This window comes from Callithrix jacchus, chromosome 5 (assembly GCF_049354715.1).
Source record: "Callithrix jacchus isolate 240 chromosome 5, calJac240_pri, whole genome shotgun sequence".
Taxonomy (NCBI): domain Eukaryota; kingdom Metazoa; phylum Chordata; class Mammalia; order Primates; family Cebidae; genus Callithrix; species Callithrix jacchus.
The window spans coordinates 121,139,321-121,155,369 of NC_133506.1; the positions used below are offsets into that span (position 1 = coordinate 121,139,321).

The 16,049-nt window shown below is 47.0% G+C and overlaps 1 protein-coding gene across 11 annotated transcripts in view; it reads left to right on the top strand.

Annotated features, from left to right (window-relative positions):
- The first annotated feature begins 13,120 nt into the window (after positions 1 to 13,120).
- EZH1 (enhancer of zeste 1 polycomb repressive complex 2 subunit) overlaps positions 13,121 to 16,049 on the top strand; it is a 40,187-nt gene continuing 37,258 nt past the window's right edge. For 10 of the 11 annotated variants that reach the window (XR_013535945.1, XR_013535944.1, XM_035301521.3 and 7 more), the window contains exon 1: positions 13,121 to 13,151. Coding sequence is in view for 3 of the 11 variants with exons in the window: in XM_035301520.3 (XP_035157411.2) it covers positions 13,145 to 13,151 (7 nt within the window). In the remaining 8 variants the exon portion in view is untranslated. Of the gene's footprint in view, positions 13,290 to 16,049 lie in introns of all 11 variants that reach the window. The other variant, XM_035301522.3, reaches the window with a different exon arrangement.

The window sequence follows — 16,049 nt, forward strand, 5'->3', positions numbered from 1 at the left end:
TGCCTTTAGTCTTTTTTTCTTATATTCATTCATTTAAAAAATCTAATTTTTTGTTATTTATTTATTTACTTATTTATTTTTGAGACAGAGTCTTGCTGTCACACAGGGTGAAGCGCAGTGGTGTGATCTCAGCTCACTGCAACCTCTGCCTCCCAGGTTCAAGCGATTCTCCTGCCTTAGCCTTAGCCTCCCAAGTAGCTGGGATTACAGGTGCCCCCCACAAGGCCCAATTAATTTTTGTATTTTTAGTAGAGGCGGCATTTCACCATGTTGGCCAGGATGGTATCAAACTGCTAACCTCAAGTGATCCCCCCACCTCGGCCTCCCAAAGTGCTGGGATTACAGGCATGAGCCACCACACCTGGCCCAGAAATCTAGTTTGTTTTTTGTTTTTTTGTGGGTTTTTTTAGATGGAGTTTTGCTTTTGTTGCCCAAGCTGAAGTGCAATGGTGCTATCTTAGTTCACTGCAACCTCTGCCTCCCGGGTTCAAGTGATTCTCCTGCCTCAGCCTCCCGAGTAGCTGGGACTACAGGCGCCCACCACCACGCCTGACTAATTTTTATATTTTTAGTAGAAACAGGGTTTCACCATGTTGGTCAGTCTGGTCTTGAACTCCTGACCTCAAGTGATCCACTGGCCTCAGCCTCCCAAAGTGCTGGAATTACAGGTGTGAGCCATTATGCCCGGCTGGAGATCTAGTTTTTTTTTTTTTTTGAGACGGGGTTTCGCTCTTGTTACCCAGGCTGGAGTGCAATGGTGCGATCTCAGCTCACCGCAACCTCCGCCTCCTGGGTTCAGGCAATTCTTCTGCCTCAGCCTCCTGAGTAGCTGGGATTACAGGCACGCACCACCATGCCCAGCTAATTTTTTGTATTTCTAGTAGAGACGGGGTTTCACCATGTTGATCAGGATGGTCTCGATCTCTTGACCTCGTGATCCACCCGCCTCGGCCTCCCAAAGTGCTGGGATTACAGGCGTGAGCCGCTGCGCCCAGCCAATCTAGTTTTTAAGGTTCTTACACATTTCCTTATTCCTCTGCCCCTACCACCTAGTGCTTAGAAAGAGAAGGATCTGGTTCTTGTCCAGCTGGACATTGTCCTGAGACTTCTGGCCCCAACGTAGGTTAATTCCTCATGAGCAGGGATCCTACTACCATCCTACTTCCATTTCTCTTCTTGCTACAGGGGCATCCTGCCTGGAGCAGGGCAAGAGGTGACTTGACCCTTCGAAAGAGTGGCATCTCTAATCTTGAACCTCCACTCCTACCACACACACAAATTCAGAGCCACCCAGGAGGAAGTAAAAAGCGTTGGGGCCTTCTACATTGTGAAGCTATATGTGGGGCATCCTGGAATAAGCATCTCTATGGTGCACCGACATTCACACATGCTGGTCTCTCCCCTCCCCGCTGTCTGAAAAATGAAGAGCAGAGCACAAAAGAAGATGTAAGAAAGAGTCAGGGTTGGGGAAGCCAGGAGTCCCGGCTGGTAGGGGCTGGTCCTTCCTGACTAGAGAGAAGAGACCGACTTCTTGAGAGGGAAAGGAGACAGCAGGGAGAACTAGAGGAGCTATAGCCATGGAGCCAGCTTAGGGAGAGAAGACAAAGGATTGGAGACACAACTGCTCCATCTGTCCCCAGACTCCTAATCTTCAGAGCGATGGCACACCTGGGAGGAGCCTGACTGCATTTCAAGGGGGAAAATGGTCACTGGGCCGGGAGTGGTGGCTCACGCCTGTCATCCCAGCACTTTGGGAGGCCCAGGCAGGTGGATCATCTGAGGTCAAGCATTCGAGACCAGCCAGACCAACATGATGAAACCCCATCTCTACTAAAAATACAAAAAAATTTGCTGGGTGTGTTGGCTGTGCCTGCCTATAATCCAGCTACTTGGGAGGCTGAGGCAGGAGAATCGCTTGAATCCAGGAGGCAGAGGTTGCAGTGAGCCGAGATTGTGCTATTGCACTCCAGCCTAGGCAACAAGAGTGAAACTCTGTCAGAAAAAAAAAGGCCGTTGGAGAAAACAGGCTCTTTCCAGAGAAATTAATCAAGTCATATTACTCATCAACTGCTGGGGATCTAACAGTCACTACCATTTATTGAACACTTACTACAGGCTACACAGTGTGTCTACTGACACATATGCTGAAAGCTTTGCATATATCTCTTAAAGCCACACCACTATAACATCAGAATTATCTTCTCCATGTGTGAAATGGGGAAACAGGAGGAGAAAGTTTACTGTCCCAGAGCTAGCAACTGGCAGAGCCAGGGTTTAAACCCAGGATAGCTTGATTTTAAGGTTCACTTCTTAACCATTCTGATTTATTACCTCCTCTCACTCCAGATCAGAATACTAATTTCTTACTGGGTCTGGAAAGGAGGAGAGAAGGATAGAGAGTTTCTCCCAGGACCAGATGGACTCCTCTACAAATAGGAAGATCCCCAGACTATGTGCACACACCCTCCTCCTCCTTCCTTCTCCAACCCAAGCTGGACCATGACATCACATGGTGGAGGCTGTTTTGAAAAAGAACCCAGGCCAGATTTAAAAGAATGATGCTCAGGCAGCGTGACTCTCAAGGACTATGGCCAAATGACCCACAGCACACACCCAGCAGTGCTGAGAACATAGCTAGTCCCTTGGCACCTGGGGCTGACTCATGGTTGCTGTAGGACCCAATGCCAGATGCCAGGATTGCTTTCTTCCTCCATTAATTAGGGCTGTCCTGTGAAACCCTCCTCAGGAACCTTTCTACCCTATCCCAGGACCCCAGGAGCCTGGATACTGTTTAGCACAGGGTACTTATGTTTTGTTTACCAAGCCTTGAAGATGACAAGCAATATGCTCATATGCTCAATGCATCAGACAAATTGTTTTATTTAAAACTGAACTATTAAATTAAGTATTGGGCTGAGCACGGTGGCTTATGCCTGTAATCCCAGCACTTTGGGAGGCCAAGGAGGGTGGATCACAAGGTCAGGAGTTCAAGACCAGTCTGACCAAAATGGTGAAACCCCATCTCTACTAAAAATACAAAAATTAGCTGGGTGTGGTGGCAGGTGTAATCCCAGCTACTCAGGAGGCTGAGGCAGAGAATTGCTTAAACCCAGGAGGTAGAGGTTGCAGTGAGCCGAGATCGTGCCACTACACTCCAGCCTGGGTGATAGAGCGAGACTCAATCTAAAAAAATAAATTATTATTATAGCTACTCACTTTACAGACAAGAAAACTGAGGCTCAAAGATTAAGTAAGGGCCAGGCATGGTGGCTCACTCCTGTAATACCAGCAGTTTGGGAAGCTGAGGTGGAAGGAGGATTGCTTAAGCCCGGGAGCTTGAGACAGGCCTAGGCAATATAGAGAGACCCCATCTCTACAAAACATTATCTGGGCCCAGTGGTGTGTGCCTGTAGTCCCAGCTACTTGAAAGGCTGAGGTGGAAGGATTGCTCGAGCCCAGAAGTTGAGGCTGCAATGAGCATGATCATGCCATGGTACTCCAGCCTGGGCAGCAGAGCAAAACCCCAAAAATTAAAAATATTTGTATTTTACTAAATACAATTTTTGTATTCTAGTAAAAATACGAAAATTAGCCAGGCACGGTTGCAGATACCTGTAATCCCAGCTACTTGGGAGGCTGAGGCAGGAGACTTGCCTGAACCCGGCAGGTGGAGGTTGCAGTGAGCTGAGACTGCGCCACTGCACTCCAGCCTGGGCCACAAGAGTGAGACTCCATTGGGAAAAAAATGAAACAAAAAAAACAACCAAACAGAATTAAGTTAACCTCTTCACTGCATCCAACAGAGGAAAATACTTGTCTCATGTCCTTGAACAGCCATCAATCAACCCACGTTAAAAAAAAAAATTAACACAAATCCCATAAGAAATTCTACTGAGGGCCGAGCGCAGTGGGTCAGGCCTGTAATCCCAGCACTTTGGGAGGCTGAGGCAGGTGGATCACCTGAGGTTAGGCGTTCAAGACCAGCCTGGCCAATGTGGTGAAATCCTATGTCTACTAAAATACAAAAATTAGCCAAGTATGGTGGCACATGCCTATAATTCCAGCTACTTGAGAGGTTGAGGCAGGAGAATAGCTTGAACCCAGGAGGCGGAAGTTGCAGTGAGCCGAGATTGCACCACTGCACTCCAGCCTGCATAAAAGAGCAGGACTCTGTCTCTTTTTTTTTTTTTTTTTTTGAGATGGAGTTTCCCTGTTGTTACGCAGACTGGAGTGCAATGGCATGTTCTCGGCTCACCACAACCTCCGCCTCTTGGGTTCAAGCAATTCTCCTGCCTCAGCCTCCCGAGTAGCTGGGACTACAGGTGCGCGCCACCGTGCCCAGCTAATTTTTGTATTTTTAGTAGAGACGGGATTTCACCATGTTGACCAGGATGATCTGGATCTCTTGACCTCATGACCCATCCGCCTCAGCCTCCCAAAGTGCTGGGATTACAGGCTTGAGCCACCGAGCCTGGCCGGACTCTGTTTCAAAAAAAAAGAAGAAAGAAAGAAAGAAAAAGAGAGAGAGAGAGAGAAGGAAGGAAGGAAGGAAAGAAAGACAGACAAGACATTCTATTGAGAACCCTCTAACTGATAAGGCACCCAGGGGCATTGAAAAAAAAAAAAAAAAAAAGAGGCTGGGCAAGGTAGCTCATGCCTGTAACCCCAGCACTTTGGGAGGCCGAGGAGGGCAGATCACCTGAGGTCAGGAGTTAGAGAAAAGCCTGGCCAACATCGTGGAACCCTGTCTAAAAATAAAGATTAAGTAACTCATCCAAGCTAAAGCCTAAGCACCTAACATCTGCCACACAATACCTGATAGAAGTCAACCTGCTAGAGAGAATCGAATAGGAAAGAATGAGGAAGATTGACCAGACAGGCAACCCCACAGGGCTCCTCACGGCACAGACGGCTTTCCCCATGCAGTACTGCCCTCTCCTGATTATGCTTACTTTGTCTATAGACAGTACCTTTTTACATTCTTTCCTGCAAGACTCTAACACATTAGAGGGACAGTGGAAAAAGTAATACATTATTTTGTAGCTCATGAGGAAAGATCTAACATGTTAAGCAAAAATGGCACTAATAACACATGTGTATTTAATGTGTGATGTCTGTAATGTGAGCATAAGTAATACTAAAAAAGGCAATATTTTCCTCATCTGTAAAATGGGGGAGATAATAATATCTGTAAGTTACAAGATATAAAGCACTTAAAGCACAACTTGGCCCATAGTTAGTACTACTTATTCCTTTTTTTTTTTGAGATGGAGTTTTACTCTTGTTGCCTAGGCTAACATGTTATGGCGCAATCTTGGCTCACTGCAACCTCCACCTCTCGGGTTCAAGCGATTCTCCTGCCTCAGGCTCCCAAGTAGCTGAGATTACAGGCATGCACCACCATGCCCAGTGAATTTTGTATTTTCAGTAAAGACGAGGTTTCTCCGTGTTGGTCAGGCTGGTCTCAAACTCCCAACCTCAGGTGATCCGCCCACCTCAGCTTCCCAAGATACTGGGATTATAGGTGTGACCCACCACACCTGGCCAATGCTACATTATTCTTATTACTGCCTTAGTGCTGAGGAGCACACACTTTGGAGTCAAGTAGACCTGGGTCTGCAATCCAGCTCCATCGCTTATTTGACTGTATCAGACTTTGTGTGGCCGGGCGTGGTTCCTCACACCTCAAACACAGGCAGGCAGATAACCCAAGGTGAGGAGTTCAAGACCAGTGTGGTCAATATGGTGAAATCCCGTCTCTACTGAAAATACAAAAAATTAGTCAAGAGCAGTGGTGCATACCTGTAGTCCCAGCTTCTGGGAGGCTGAGGCAGGAGACTCGCTCGAACCTGAGAGGTGGAGGTTGCAGTGAGCCAAGATTGCACCACTGCAGTCCAGCTTGGGCGACAGAGTGAGACTTTGTATAAATAAAAAAAAGACTTCGGTGCATGTTACTTAACTCCTCTGAGCTTGTATTCTTATCTGAAAAATGAGATTGCTATCATGTATCTGGCTGAGCAGCAGAGTTAAAATACATAAAGCATTTGGCCCAATGCCTGGCACTACTAAGCATGCGATAAATGGAAGTTACTATCATAATGTATAACACATATTATGACAACTATATTTCCATGATATTCTGGGATCTTTACAGTTTCATAATTTTGCTCTTTCTACTATACAACACTCCTTTGATCGAAAAGAACATAGACTTTGGAGTCAGACAGGCTTAGCCTGGATTTGAATTGCAGCTCTCCTTCTTACCAGCCTAGGGCCATGGAAAATGTTGTCCATTTCCCTAAGCCTCAGTGTCCTTCTCTGTAAAATGGGGATAATACCTGACTCCCAGGCTTTTGCCAGGATTACATTAGATTCTTACCCAGTGCAATGTCTAGCGATAATATAAATGCTAAAAGCCACTTGTTAAATGTATAGATATATGTGATTTATGTGATTTATTTTTGTTCCTCTATATACAGTATCGTGGATATAGTTTGTAGATGTGTGTACTGTGAATACAACGGTCACTTCTCTTGTTCTCAAAGTATCTGTGTGGCCCGGTGTTTCAGCCTAGACACAGAAGGGTTCAAAAGGCCATAGCATCAGCAGCGTGGGACCCTGCTGATAGGGAAGAGAGAAGGGGAAGTCACAGAACCAGGGGAAACTCCCTTTTCCTGTCTGGCTGGGATTTGTTTGTCTTCCACACAGGCTGTATGTTCCCTGTTGATATGGGGGTCTGCCAAGTGTCCAGCTTTGATTGGCATCTCCAGTACAGAGGAAGTAAGGAGCCCCTTAACTTTCAGTTCTTTTCCTCCTGAAAAGAACTTGCAGACTAGAGTCCCAAACACGTTCTCTTTCTGGCACCACTGGTGAGAGCAGAAAGCATTGGAGAAAATCCAGAATCATGATGTCAGAGCGAGAAGACCTCAGAGAAGGGAGGCGGTATAGAGGAGTGGTTCCGAGCATTGATTGGGGGGGTCAGAATGACCAAACCCAAATCCTGGCCATACCACTTACCAGCTGGATGACCTGGGGAAGGTTATAGAATCTCTCTAAACCTTAGTTTTCTCAGCTGTAAACTGGGGTTAAGAATATTCCTGATTCATATGAAATCAGATGATTTGTATAAAGCTCTCAGGACAGTGTCAGGCACATAGTAAGTACTCAGTATTTGAAAACCATTACCATTTTCTCTTGTTCTGCTAGTTAATTTTCACAGTTGAGGACCCTAATGGCCAGAAAGGAAGCACAGCTCATTAGCTGTCCACCCAATCGGAGCTACTTCCCAGGCAGGGCTGTGCCAAAGGCGTATTCTGAGGGATCAAGACCCTGCATTAACTGTGCTGAGAGCAAGGACTGGCAGCACCACCCTAGCTGTGGGATTGAGATTTGAGGGTATGTGCAGATCAAGGCATGACTCCCACCCACATGACTGCCCAGAAGAGAAAGTCTCTTCCTGCTGGAATTATTTATTTTGTAATTCACAAAAACTAAGGAAGCCCTTTCTGATATTTTGGCTTGGAGGCTCAGAGTTTAAATTTGTAACAGCCATGGACAAGGGTTTATTGTGGGCCTGCTCTTACTTGCTGAATTGAATTCATTATTATGATCCCTAAGCAACCAGGGGTCAGGAGCTAAGTACCTAAGGCAGAAAGCTAGGATTTTGCGATCAGAGGACAAAGTGTCCAGGAATGGAGAGGCTTCAGAAATTGAGCCCTGTTTCCAGGCTCTGTTATGTCCAGACCTCAACTTGCTTTGGAGCCACCTTCACCTCTAAGTGTTCAGGGAGGGGTCTGGCATTTCAACGGGCCCCACCAAGTCCTGGGCAGCAGCCCCGGTTTCTGGTGACCTTTGTGCAGCTTTTGGGTTGTGCTTCGCTTTGTTTTCTTGTTTGTTTCTTCATGGCAGGGTGGCCTTTCCCTGCTTCTGGGTGGGAACTGGGGGGAGGGAGGATGGTTTGCTCCCATCTCCACAGCTGTGTTTACACTTCCCTGTCAGGGACTGTCTGGGGCCCAGCCTTTCCTCAGTCCTCTGTGTCCCCTCCGAAAACTGCTATTTGATATCTCTGTGGGCATTACAAGGGAGGGGCACAACAGGCCAAGGGGATCCGAAGGGGGCTCAGGTTGGAAGGCAGGAATACTAGTGCAGAGAGCTCTGTTTGAATTCTGAGAAGCATCATCCCCTTCCCTTTCTACCAGTGGCCTGAGGACCAGCAGGGGCCGAAAGTACACTTAGAACTCGCCTGTCCCAGAAGGACTAGGACATGTGACCTGTTGTTTCTAATCATGGGCTTAAACACAATCTTGCTTTGTGATGGGGATGTTAGTGCACAGAGCGGAGTGGCCTTCCCGAAGGCTTCGCTGGGGCCAGTGGTCAAAGATACAGCATGTTAAAGCCAAGAAGATCATTCTAAAATATAAGCAAATTAAAAAGGATTTAAGAAAATGGCCAAGTAAATAATGCTCTTCTTCTCCAGGGAGCAAGTTGAGCTGGTATTAATCAGTATACTAGGGTTGCTGGACTCTGGGCCAAGCCCAGGAGAGTAACTGCCAAGGCAAATCAGGCATCAGGTTTCAAAAATTAAACACATAATTTTATTTTTCTGCAATAGGGAACTTTCAGAAAAAGAACCAGCCCCATTAAACTACTCAGCACACTTTGTCCAGTTTCTTTCAGCCCCAGAGGCCTCCAATTTAAGAGCAAGATGAGCAACTGGAAGCCAGGAGTGACATAGTTATTCCCTTCTGCCATTAACTGCCTGGGGGTGGAGCTGGGAGGAGTGGGGCAGGGGTGGTTGTCCTGTTTTTCAAAGGTCCAGTTGCTGACCACTTGCCAGCAGTTTTTCTACGAATTTATAGGACAAAGACCTGAAGGGCTGCAAAAGAAAAAGATTTGTAGAGGAAGAGCTAGCCAAAGGTTGGCTGGCAGTATCTCAGGAAATGTCAGCTAAGAAAGGGTCCAGTCTCAGGAAAAACTCTCCCATCACAATGAGGAAGAACCAAATTTTCCTCCAAGAACCTCATGCTTATTGGTGATGTGAAAAGTTGTTATTATTATTATCATTATTATTATTGAGACAGGTTCTCATTCTGTTGCCCAAGCTGGACTGCAGTGGTGCAATCACGGCTCACTGTAGCATTGACTTTCCAGGCTCAGGCCCACACAACCATGCCTGGTTAATTTTTTTGTAGAGATGGGATTTCACCATGTTGCCCAGGCTGGTCTCGAATTCCTGAGCTCAAGCAATCTGTCTGCCTAATTCTCCCAAAGTGCTGGGATTACAAGTGTGAGCCACTGCACCCAGCCGAAGAAGTTGTGATTTTTGTTGTTGTTTTTGTTTTTGTTGTTAGAGACGGGGTCTTGCTATGTTGCCCAGGCTGGAGTGCAGTGGTTATTCACAGGTGCCAACCTACCACTGATCAGCACGGGAGTTTTGACCTGCTCCATTTCTGACCTGGGCCAGTTCACCCGTCCTTAGGCAACCCGGTGGTCCCCTGCTCCTGGGAGATCACCATATTGATGCCGAACGATCAGCATAGCACACTACAGCCTAGAACTCCTGGACTCAAGCCATCCTCCCACCTCAGCCTCCCGAGTAGCTGGGACTACAGGCACGCGCCTCCATGCCCAGCTTTTTTATTTTTATTTTTTTGAGACAGAGTTTTACTCTTGTTGCCCAGGCTGGAGTGCAATGGCACGATCTTGGCTCACCGCAACCTCCGTCTCCCGGGTTCAAGCAATTCTCCTGCCTGAGCTTCCTGAGTAGCTGGGATTACAGGCATGTGCCACCATGCGTGGCTAATTTTTGTATTTTTAGTAGAGATGGGGTTTCTCCATGTTGGTGAGGCTGGTCTCAAACTCCCACCCCAGGTGATCCCCCCAACCTCAGCTTCCCAAATTGCTGGGATGACAGCTGTGACTGTGCCCAGCCCGAAAGTTGTTTTTATAATTCTTCAGTGAATGAGGGTTATGAAGCCCTGTGTGTAGTCCTATCACCGTGGAGGTAAAAGAGGTTTACAGTGTAGCAGTGAGTGTAAAGTGATACTGAAGTTGAAGGGCTGGGAAATCCAGGAGGACTGGAAGGCTTAAAGAGGAGAGGGGGCTTAGGTTGGGCTGTACATCAGATTCTGATCTACAGCTTTAGCATAAATCCCTTCAACTTCCTTTCCACCTCAAAATATTTCTGGAACCATAGTTTGTTAGGTCAAAATGTCTTTGTGATTATTCTCTTGTTACTTGGCAACCTCTCCTAAGGCAGTGTTGTCCAATCCTGTGGCTTCAGTTACCATCAATATATTGATGGTTTCCAAATCTCTCACTAGTCTCTCTCCTGACATTCAGATCTTCCAGACATCTCTCCTTAGTTAAACCACATTCTTTCTTCCAACAATTATTAATATACAATGATTCTCAAACTTCACTACACATTGTAATCACCTGGATGCTTTAAAAACTCTTGAAGTTTTGTACTGATCTGGCAAGAAAAAACAAAAACAAAAACAAAACTCTTGAAGCTCAGGCCATGCCCTAGACCAATTAATCAGACTTTTTGGTGTAGGAAGTGGGCATCAGTAGTTATTAAAGCTCCTCAAGCTCCCCAGTTGTGAGCCAAGTTTGAGAACGACTTGTCTAGAAGGCAGTGGGAATAGAAAGGAATGTCACTGCAAATTGCAAGTATAAAGGAATATTTGCCTTGATTTGGTAGTTAAATAGTGGCAAGGGAAAAACAGCAAAGTTAAAGTTTTTTATAGGAGGGAAAAGAATACTAAATCTGGATGGAATCCAGCGACCTGAGTTTAAAACCTAGCAGAATTATTCATCTGTGTAAGGCAAGTCTTTTTTTTTTTTTTTTTTTTTTTTTTTTTTTTGTGTTGGAGTTTAGCTCTTATTGCCCAGGCTGAAGTGCAATGGCGCAATCTCAGCTCACCACAACATCCGCCTCCGCTTCCTGGGTTCAAGCAATTCTCCTGCCTCAGCTTCCCAAGTAGCTGAGACTACAGATGCCTGCCACCATGCCCGGTTAATTTTTGTATTTTTAGTACAGACGGAGTTTCATCATGTTGGCCAGGCTGGTCTAGAACTCCTGACCTCAGGTGATCCGCCTCGACCTCCCGAAGTGCTAGGATTACAGGTGTGAGGCACCACACCTGGCAAGGCAAGTCTTTTAACTCCTTTATGCCAGAATAACCTGATGTGTAAACTGAAGTTGTCCTATGTATACTTCATAGGGTTGTTATGAAGATTTCTTGAAAAAAAATGAACATTATAAGCTTTTCTAATTATATGCTTTGAGACAAAATCAAAATCAAGTATTATTTTGTATTTTTAATTTTTAAATGTAAAAATTTGTATTTTGAAATAATTTCAGATTTACTAGAGTTGCAAATATGGTAGCATTCCTATATGTCCATCAAACTTCCTGAATTACAATGATTAAAACCAGGAATAAGATTGATAAGATACTATTAACTAATCTAGAGACTTTATTCTAATTTCATCAAGTTATCCCACTGATGTTTTCTCCACCAGGGTTCAATCTAAGATCACACATTACATTTAGTTGTTATATCTCCTCAGTCTCCCAATCTGAGATGTTTCCTCACCCTTTGTCTTTCATGACCTTGACACTTGAAGATTCTGGCCAGTTATTTTGTAGATTGTCACTCATTTTGGATTTGTCTGATGTTTCCTCATAATTAAATTAAACTTATGCAGGCAGGGCATGGTGGCTCATGCCTTTAATCCCAGCACTTTGGAAGGCTGAGGTGGGTAGATCACCTGAGGTCCAGAGTTCGAGACCAGCCTGGCCAACATGGAGAAACCCCATCTCTACTAAAAATACTGTTAACCACGTGTGGTGGTGCATGTCTGTAATCCCAGCTACTTGGGAAGCTGAGGCAGGAGAATTGCTTGAACCTGGGAGGCAGGGGTTGCTGTGAGCTGAGATTGCACCTTTGCACTCCAGCCTGGGCAACAAGAGTGAAACCCCGTCTCAAAACAAACAAACAAAAACAGAAAAATTCAACTTATGCATGTTTGTCAAGAATACCACAGAAGTAATTTTGTGTGCTTCTCATTGCATCATGTTGAGAGGGTCCTGGTAAGAATACCTTTCAGCTGGGGGCAATGGCTCACGCCTATAATCCTAGCACTTTGGGAAGCCAAGGCAGGAGGATGGCTTGAGCCCTGGTGTTCAAGACCAGCCTGGGCAACACAGCAAGACCCTGTCTCCTGAAAAAAGAAGAGGGAGGCAGGGCGTGGTTGCTCACGCCTGCAATCTCAGCACTTTGGGAGGCTGAGGTGGGAGAATCACCTGAGGTCAGGAGTTCCAGAGTAGCCTGGCCAACTTGGTGAAACCACATCTCTACTAAAAATACAAAAATTAGTCTGGCATGGTGGCACGGGCCTGTATTCCCAGCTGCCCCGGAGGCTGAGGCAGGAGAATGGCTTGAGCCCAGGAGGTGGAGGTTGCAGTGAGCCGAGATTGCAGCACTGCACTCCAGCCTGGGCGATAGAGCTAGACTCTGTCCCCCCCTCCAAAAAAAAGGAGAGGAAGAAGAAAACAGTACCTCTCACCATTAGCGATGTTAACTTTGATCACTTGGTTAAGGTGATGTCTTGTAACTAGATATCTTGTGGGGATTAATTTTGATACAAGGCTATAATTTTGATTCTAAGTGACTAGAACAACTATGGACAGAAATAGGGAGATAAGACATAAATAAAGGACTTAGAGCCCATAGACCGGTGTCTGGGGAACTGGTAGGGGTGGAGCATTGGTATGAAGCGTCGATATGAAGGTGCTCTAGGTTGGCGTCAAACGCTGGAGTGAGATGTGGCTTGTCACCAGCGTGTGGGGATGGCGCATTTGCTGAATAGGGTCTTCAGGAAGATATTAGTGGCTCTGCGAAGGTTTCCCCAGAGCCCTTCCCCTCCCCTCCCAGCGCCGTTTTGTAAGCCGTCAGGCTGGCTGAACCCACCAAGACTCCTGAGTGCGGGTTTTTGGTGGCAAATGACAGACGTGTGTCCTCCCGGCACGAGTAGGTCAATGCGCACGCGCCCGGAGGAGGCGCGGGGCGGGGCGCGGCGCAGGGGTGGGAGCGCGGCGCGCATGCGTCCTAGCGGCTGGTCCCTGCGGCTCGGGATGGAGGGTGAGTGAGTAAACAAGCCTGGGCCGGGCGGTGGGGCCGGGCCTCCTCCCCTCGCCGCCCGGGACCTGAGAGAGGGAGAGGCGGAGGGATCAAGGAATTGGAAGGAATCCGAGGGACACACTGCCTGCCTGGCCCGGGGTAGCAGGCCCCTCTCCCCATTCCAAGGGCTGAGGGAATGGGGGCGACAGGGCGAGAGAGCCCCAGGCGAGGACAGCGTCTGAGGACAGCGGGGGCGGGCTCGGGGACGGGGAATCCCGTTGGACAGCGGGGTGGGCCGGTGGGCGGGAGACCCAGCGCCCAAAGGGCGAGGGTGGGCGGTGGCACCTGCGGGGGCCTTTAATAAGGTGGACTCTGGGGACCTGGAGCTGTGCTCGGTGAGGGCTAGAGACCGGAACTGAGCTTGGGATGGCTTTCGGGGATGTTGAGGAAGGGGTAGTAGTAAAAACAGGGCCAGGACTAGGGCGAGGTGAGTAAGGCTCCCAAGGCACAAAGTGTAAAGGAGTACCGACTCAGGGTCTTGCTAGTGCAGGGAGCGCCTCCTCACGTGCGTCCTGGCCCTGAGCAAGAATCTCCTTCACTCCAGACTTTTGGTCTCACCCAGTGATCGCTCATCCCCCACCATTCTCCCGAGGTTCAAAGGATATAAATAAAAGTGCCTTGAGGCAAAGACAAGGTGTTGTATTTGGGACAGGCCTGTTAGGAAATGTGGGGCAAACTTTTATTTCAATGAAAAGTGACTACTGAGGAATTGTTTGTTGAGCAGGGAAGGTAAGGGATGCGGAAGGATATTAGTGCCCCCCGTGGAATGTGGAGGCATATGTACGGTGAAAATAGGGTTGTAAATGGTGTAGCCCAGCTCGGTAGGAACCTGAGGCTTGGCAGGGGGAGAAGGACGGCAAAGAGCTCAGATAGACTAGCAATTAGCTGTGTGCAAGGATGGCGTAGAAAACGTGAGTCTCTTTCTCCATGTTTGCTGCCATGCTGCCGTTGGAAAGAAAAATTCCCACACCCAGTGCATTTTAAGTTTAGGAAACTGATACGGAAAGAGGTTTCCAGCCTCAGAAGTTGCTAACTCTATTAGAGGTTTCTGTGAAAGCTTGTCTATTTTAAGCCCTGGAATCCCCAGATAATGCCTTCAATAAAAGAGATTACTTACATAGGAGAGAGTGTGTATGTTAGGAGATAAGGACTTTAGGCTGGGTCCGGTGGCTCACATATGTAATCCCAGCATTCAGGAGGTTGAGGCAGAATAGCTTGAGCCCAGCAGTTTGGGACCCGCCCGGGCAACAATAGTGAGACGTCATTTCTAAAAAAAAATAGCCAGCAGTGGTGGTCTGCTTCTATAGTCCCAGCTACCTGGGAGGCTGAAGCAGAAGGATTGCTTGAGCCTGGGAGGTCAAGGTTGCAATGAGCTCTGATCCTGCCACTGCACTCCAGGCTGGATGACAACTTGTGAGACTCTGTCTCAAGAAAAAAAAAAAAAGTCGGGAGCAGTGGTTTAGGCCTGTAATCCCAGCACTTTGGGAGGCGGAGGTAGACAGATCACTTGAGGCCAGGAGTTTGAGACCAGCCTGGGCAACGTGGCAAAACTCCATCTCTACTAAAAATACAAAAATTAACCAAATGTAGTGGCACACGCCTGTAGTCCCAGCTACTTGGGAGGGCTGAGGCATAAGAAGCACTTGAACCTGGGAGGTGGAGGTTGCAATGAGCTTAGATTGCGCCACTGCACACTAGCCTGGGCAACAGAGTGAGATGCTGCCTTGAAGAAAAAAAGAGGCCAGGCGTGGTGGCTCAGGCCTGTAATCCCAGCACTTTGGGAGGCCAAGGCAGGCGGATCACTTGAGGTCAGGAGTTCGAGACCAGTCTGGACAACATGGCGAAACTCATCTCCACAAAAAATACAAAAATTAACTGGGTGTGGTGGTGGGCACCTGTAATCCCAGATACTCAGAGGGTTGAGGCATGAAATTGCTTGAACTGGGGAGGTGGAGGTTGCAGTGAGCCAAGATTGCACCACTGCACTCCAGCCTGGGCGACAGAGCAAGACTCTGTCTCAAAAAAAAAAAAAAAGGTTGGGGTGGGGGAGAGAGAAGTACTTAAAAACACACAGATAAAAGCAGAAAGGACCATCTATAAAACTGTAATAATGTTATTATTGTCAAGGTTTATGCTTAGTGTTGTATATCACAAACATAATGAATCAACTCCAAAGGCAGGGATGTATGTTTTATTCACTGATGTACCCCAAACACCTAAAACAGTTGCCTAACACATAGTAGGTACTACTATTAAGTATAATAGTAGGTGCTCAACATATAGTAGTGGAATAAATAGTGGGGAAATTTCTGGCACTGGGAGTCAGGTGATTTGGATGCTAGTATTATCAGTAATTGGCAGAGTACTTGTATGGCAATTGTGGAACTTGATGCTAAGGCCCAGCTTAAAACTCCTTAAAGTGTAAATGACTTCTTCATTATGATGGTTACATTTGTGCTCTTTGAAACAGCACTAGAATAAGCAGGCTGGAACTAAAAATGAAATTTTACTCCCAAGAAGACATTTGGGAGAAGGGAAAGGTGAGAAAAATGTAGTCAGGCTTGTTTCTTATATATTTGCCTTTGAATTATGCCTTTAAACAACCAATTTAAGGCTGGGCACTGTGGCTCACACCTGTAATCCCAGTACTTTGGGAGGCCAAGGTGGGAGGATCACTTGAGTTCAGGAGTTCAAGACCAGCCTGGCCAGCATGGCATAACTCTGACTCTACAAAAACATTAAAAAATTAGCTGGGCGTGGTGGTGTGGGCCTGTAGTCCTAGCTACTCAGAAGGCTGAGTTGGGAATATTGCTTAAGCCCAGGAGGCAGAGGTTGCAGTGAGCCAAGATCAAGCCACTG